The 6428-nt window shown below is 45.7% G+C and overlaps 1 protein-coding gene across 3 annotated transcripts in view; it reads left to right on the top strand.

Annotated features, from left to right (window-relative positions):
• Nucleotides 1–6428, top strand: part of LRRK1 (leucine rich repeat kinase 1) — a 76998-nt gene that overhangs the window by 1027 nt on the left and 69543 nt on the right. For 2 of the 3 annotated variants that reach the window (XM_017736543.1, XM_017736528.1), the window contains exon 2: nucleotides 2504–2717. In XM_017736543.1, the coding sequence (XP_017592032.1) occupies nucleotides 2651–2717 (67 nt within the window). In that variant the 5' untranslated portion in view covers nucleotides 2504–2650. Of the gene's footprint in view, nucleotides 1–2503; nucleotides 2718–2749; nucleotides 3666–6428 lie in introns of those variants that run through there. The other variant, XM_017736532.1, reaches the window with a different exon arrangement.

Here is a 6428-nt window from a genome sequence, read left to right as displayed (position 1 = left end):
GGTTCGCCATCACCTCGCCCGCTGTGACACCAGGCAGGAGAGCCCCAGCGCCTTTCCACACCGGTGGTCCCTGGGCCTCTCAGATCCGTGGTGATTCCCAGCCCCAGGTGGGAGTGTCAGAAACAACAAGTGGTTTGAGCAAAGAACTGAAGTTTTAGCAGGGGTTTTTTGTGAATTAGGAAGCGATCTCGGGCAAACTGTGATGTTTCTGAGGGCCTGGCTGCTTTTAGGCACAATGCACGGGTAAGACTGGGCGGGCTGGTGAAGTGGAGGGGAGGTGATGGTTCAGGTGTGGTCAGATATGCTGGGGCAGTAGCAGGTGTCAGGACTGGGAATGTGTGAAATGGGATGTAAATCCCATTTACACGTGTTCAGGTGTATTTTGCGTGGTCCGTCTCCTTCTGAACGAGATTCTGTAGAGCACGTAGACTCCCTAAATGAAATTCACATGTGGTGTTTGCATGAGTTACAGTTGTGTGCACCTTGCTTAACATAAAGCTCTGTAGGGTTTTTTTTTCGTTATATACACAAAGGTCCTGGAATACGGAAATCCTGCGTAGATGGGCGCTGTGTGGCATTAATACACATGGCTACAACATTCAGTTACTTGCAGCTAAAGGCAACTGATCATCAAAACCACACCACTATTTTTCTTAAAAGCTATTTTTCCTTTCACTTTATATGAGGAAAGTTTCAGCCTGGGGAATAAGGTGAGTAGAGAACTAAAAATCAGGACTGGGATGGTTTTCAAGCCTCAGGGGTCCACACTGACACCTGTTCAGTGTTCTTGTACAGTTGTTGTGGGCACACATGGTTTGTCCCTGTCTCAAGAGTAGGGAAATGCCTCAGAAACCATCATCTGCTGCAGAGCTGGTGGGTCAGAGCGTGCATGGGGAAGTGTTTACTCTCACTGGAGCTGCTCAGTGCATTGAGGGCAGGCAGCTGCTGGCATCACATCCCCTCCATTGTCAGAGTTAACAACCTGGACTGCTTTGGGGAAGTGAGAGCCTCCCTGACACCTCTGCCTGGTGTGCTCCACCCGTGGCATGGAGGGATGTGTGATCCCAGCACAGCAGGTCCTCCTGTGTGGTCAAGGGAAGCTAAGACCAGGAGAGAAGCCGAGTCTGGTGGGAACCCAGAACGTTCCAGGACAGAATTCAGTCCTCCACCAACATGGCCCAATTCACCAGTTTGTGGGCTTGGTTCTGGGCTTGGGGATCACCTCCATCTCAGCCTCCTGCAGCACCCAATGCCCAGACTGTGGGCACAGGGGTGTGAGTTTTGGCTCCTGCTGCCAGGTAGTGCAAAGTCAGGGTCAGCAGAAGCTGAGTGCATCTAAAATTCAAATATTTGCCTAGAAACAACTGAAGTACAATGCAGTGATTTTTAGTGTTGTTGGCTGGTGGTTGAAACCCAGTATAAGGAGGGAGGAGCAGAAAGCTTCCTGGAGAGTGGTGATAGATCAGCATATTTTTATATTCCCCTTGGCCTTTGATCCCAGCTCAGGAAGCCAGCTCTGCTCAGGGAGAGTCAGGGATGATCTCGGGCCTTGCTGGCCAGAGTGCGAGGTGGGTTATGAGCTTTGCTGAGATAAAGCCTCAAATCAAAACTTCATCATCACACACCAGACATGAGAAGAACCAGTAAGAGTCAGTTGAGGAGCATCATGTTACATCTGAGAGGCATTTACTGGCTGAAACTGAAAGCAGAAAATGAACAAGCTCTGATGCTGGTTGGACAGACACTTCAATCCTCCAGTAGTTTGAACCTCTGTATGAAGAGGTTAAAGGGTGGTTGTGCAGCTGTGAAAAGGGAAGAAGTTGGAAATGCCTTAGGAGACTGAACTGTGCAATTTTCTGCTGCCTGTTACACCAGGCAGTTCACAAGAAGCCAACCTGTGGTATTTCCTAAGGGCCTGATTTGCCTCCCTGCGTGTGTTTGAAGAAGCCTGATGCTTCCAGGGTCAGAGAGTTCTCTAGAAGGACTGGGCAGAGGGGACAGGAGCTGGTGTGTTTCTCTTTACCCTCTTCTCTTTCCTACAGAGGATTAGCTCAGTAACCACATCAGTATTTTTCACTTTCTCACAGTCTCACAAGAGCCGTGGTTGTCTTTGTGGATGGGAAAGGTTTTGAGGTTGCATTTAGGATTTTTCCAGCTGCACTGCAGGGTTTCAATGGTCTGCCTTTACACCAGCTTGTGGAGAATCTGAAACTGCAGCTGTGACCCCTGCCTACCCCCTTGTCCTCTGCCCAAAGACTGAGCAGCTTTGGTGGTGAAAAATTAGGAACATTATCTTTCTGTAGTGCAGAAATTGTTAGTCCCCTCTATTAATTCATTTTATGCTCTTAACAAAGCTATTATGAAAATAATTGTATTTATAGGATGATAAGTGTATTTCTGCAATGTAGCATTTAGACAACTGTGTTAATAGTGGAGAGGTATGAGTGTCTCACAATTTCTATAGTAGAATGATTAATTTGTTTTGCTGTTTATTTTTAAACAGAGTAAATGGTGTTTCTTCAGGATGGTGCTCCCTAGCATCCTCTGCTCCTGCATTCACATGATGGGGACCATCCAGCTTTGACAACACTGTTCACTTTGAAGTGCTGTGGAAAGTTTGTCTGAGGGACCTTCACAACTGCAGCCCAGAATGTACTGGTGTGTGGGAACGGAGGAATCCGCTGTTTGCAGGGAGAGCAACATGGATCCACAAAATGGTAAATAGGAGGATTTATTTCTTTCCTGTTCAGACTGGGAGCAAAAGGTTCTAAGAGAACTCAGTACCCAGCTGCCACTGGACCTTGATGAAGTTTAAAAATGGGAAAGTTTTTTGAGCCCTAATCTTTGAAAATTTACAGTCTAGAACAAGGAATTTTACTTCCAGGGAGAATGATGTTGAACTACTGAGGTGGTAAGAATAGCATTCCCCTGAAGATGGATGTTCTCCAAAGGCCTACGGAATTAGTCAATATATGTATCACGTCTCACCAGTTCCGAAATATGTTTTACAAGATCTGTGCTTTTTCAGTGTGTGAATGCAAATATGTTCCCAGTCACTGATGCAATGGGTGTTCAGGGTATGAAAGCTGCTAAAATCAGAGCATCTCTTCCCAGCCTGAACAGATATTAACCTGCTCCAGTTTTACTGTCAGCTCTGATTCAGTGGCTTGCAGTGATTTAATGTTGGGCTAGATTAGAAGGTTTGTGTTTATGTAATTAAGAAATTCCCCTTTTGGAAGGGACATATGCTTCAGGTTGCTTCCTGTGAATTTTTTTTTTTCCTGAGCAGCCAAATTATTTTTGGATGGTTTCTCTCACTGCAACCCTCAGCTCCCCAGCACTGCCATGCTTCTCTGAGTCAAACCCCAGTTATGTTTCTGCAGCAAGAAATAGCCTCCTGTTCTTGTGTAACGGTGTTCCCCCCTTGCAGCAAGTGCTTCATTAGGAGGCAGCATCTGCGTTTGAAGTGTGGGAAGAAGGTGTGTTTGACGCTTTGTAGTGAGTAAGCAGGCTCCAGCAGAAGCTAATGTTTTTGCAGCCTTATTTTGGATTTTATCAGCAACTATGAAGCAAAACCCGATAGTTTATTCAGAGGCCTCCTTGTCTTGTTTGAAGACGTTTCTCACCAGCGTCACAGGGAGCTCTGGGAACTCTTTCCTTTCTCCGTATGTATTCTGCTTGTTCTGTGATGCTGATTTTTCTGTTTGCTTTTGGTAATTAGCCTTGTACCTTTCTGTAACACTTGGTTATTGGATATTCTTATAATTTTTAAATTCTATTTTCTGAGTTTCTCTCTGGAAGAAATTATCTCCACTTGAATACTAAGCTATAAACCATGAGAAGAATTTTAATCTGCGCTAACGGTTTGCAACTGTTTCAAATTGCTAAATTTTTGTTCTGCAGTAGTGATCTGACAAGTTTTCTCATTGTTTAAAGATACAGTAAATAAATTATTGTAGGAGTGAATAATGAAGTGAAAAGTGGAATAGTTGTATTTTCTACATTTTGACTTCAGGTTTTTTTCTGAGAACTTTATTACACGTTGCTGTTATGTAATTATATTCAGTTAAACTGGTTAGCTGGAAGCATGCAAATCTCAGTGGTAGACTCTTCTATATGGATATATCTGGGTTATATTAAAACAGTCTACAGTGTTGGAAAATTAGGAAAGGGATCCTTGTAAAGCTTAAGATCCCTGTACAAGGCACCGGTACTGCCTTGGTGGATTTGCTCTTTATAAGGGTACTGTACATGCTTAAACTCATTGTTATTTCAGGATTGTTTGGGTCCTGCCAAGAATGATTGTCATTAGCTAACCGGTCCACTCCCTAAGTTAGCTGGTCCTTGTTCTGCATTCGGATCCCATTACAGGGACTGAAGCAGGAACACGGTGACTCATTCAGCCTCCACATGCGAACCCATTGTTTACGCGCCTTTAGGAGCAATACGGATGCAGTCTCCTGCTCCCATTCAGTGGGAACTGCTGGGAAGGGGAGTGAGATCCCGGATCATTCCTTTAATGCCGACGACCTCGTTAGTGCTCAGAGCTTGGAGTCTTTTTTTCTTTCGGGCAGGAGAGACCGGCATGTGGCTGTGGGGGGTTAACCAGAGCACGGTGGTGTCGGGGCTCCGGGATGGGTCAGTCGGATCGGTAGGGCTGGAGGCACCTTTCAGCAGGTCCCTGTGCACTTCCATTATCTGAAACCTCAGGATTTTTTAGGAGTTTTTTTCCTGGCAGCTATAAAGCCCTGGCCAATTGTATGTGGAGAAAAGGTTCACAGCATCCTTACATGTTAGAAAATGTAACATAGGGTGCAGGGGCTCACCTTGCTCAGGTGTCTCCTCTGCTGTTCCTCCCAGCTGTGCAGTGATCTTCCCGTATCCCAGCAGGATGCCAGCTTTCCCCGGGAGTGGGCGAGCTGTGTGTCAGAACTGGACCCTCTCTTCCCTCCAGGGTTGATGCTGGGCTTGACTTGGTGGTGCTGACTGAGCCCTCGGAGGGGATTTGTCACTGAAGCGCAGGATGAGGCTCCCTTGTGGGTGCACCCAGCATCTCCCTTGCCTCCTCAAACCCTGCTTCCCCTCTCCTGGATTTGTTCATCTTGTCCTAATTAAAAGAAACTGAGCAGAGATATGGGGGTGGCTGCAGTCTTTCATGAAGCACAGGGTTTGGGGTTTTTTTTTAAATTTGGTTAAAGAGCTCTACATAATACAGAGGAGGTGACATGATGTGAATTTTGTAGGAAGTACAATGGAAGCCCAAAGACATCACTTTATGAATGCATAGAAAAGCATAAAGATTCATTTCCTTTCTATGGGCTGACTGGTTTCTTTGAATCTTACAAAATTTCACAGCTAGGATTTAATTCTTACGTGCTTTTCTGGGAGACAGTTCCTCAGAGGTGTAGGAGAGCAGTCATTGTCTTCTGAAACATCAGGGTACTTCTGTTAAAGAGCTTATCTCCCTCGTACTGTGTATTTTATTCAAAGTTACAGAGCATTCATACGCCACACGTGTGTGTCTCAGAGGTGGAACTGGATTATCCTTCAAACACGCCAGAGGGTGTCTCTTCTCTCCTGCTCAATCTAGAAATGAGCACTGAAAAGGGGGGTTATGGTGGAATGTGTCTAACATTACATAATTAGGGACAACAATGCTAAGGAGAGCTGCTTCAAACTTTTTAGTAGCTTTGCAGATATTAACTAACAGCACCTTCACAACTTCTTTTGAGGGAAATCAGTTGTAACTTGGTGACTTTCCACTGTCCAGGAAAGCACAGATAGACATGGACAGTGTGCCTGGAAAAGGGCCCTAAATATTACATGAGGGAGCAAACAAGTAACCAGAATATATGACTCCAGCTGTCATTTGGAGTGGACCAGAGGCCCCTAAAGCTGTGCTTTGCAAATGCTGTGGTGACCCTACAGCTCACAGGGCTTTATCTTTTATCAGAAAGAAGCTGCCCACAATGGCAGCAACCTTTGCAACCCTGGCTGGGCCATGGCTCAGCTCAGATCTGACTCAGAGGGAAAGCTGCTGCCTGCCCTGATGCTTCCTGAATCCTGAAAAAGGCTCTGGTGTGAGTAAGGGTTCAACTGGAAAAGTCAAAGGGTCGTTTAACGAGAGGGACTGCTCAGGAGCAAGTGCAATTTTATAGGGAAAGTTTCACAACAGTTTGAGTGGTGACAGCTCAAGGTTGGCCAATAGCAAATGGAGCAGTTTATCCTCTTGGGGCACACTTTGTGCCTCCAGCCTCACTGCTGGTTGGCATCAGGGCAGGGTATTGCAGAGGTGGACTCGATAATCCTGGTGGGTCCCTTCCAACTCAACCTATTCTCTGATTCTATGATTTCCTCACAATTCTACACCACTGTTGCCTTAAAAGTGAACAGCAGGAACTTGAATAGCTTTGTTGAAAAAGCTTTCC

Source organism: Corvus brachyrhynchos, unplaced genomic scaffold (assembly GCF_000691975.1).
Source record: "Corvus brachyrhynchos isolate BGI_N302 unplaced genomic scaffold, ASM69197v1 scaffold200, whole genome shotgun sequence".
Taxonomy (NCBI): Eukaryota; Metazoa; Chordata; class Aves; order Passeriformes; family Corvidae; genus Corvus; species Corvus brachyrhynchos.
The sequence above is the reverse complement of the archived record's forward strand: the minus strand, read 5'-3'. Positions and strand labels throughout refer to the sequence as shown.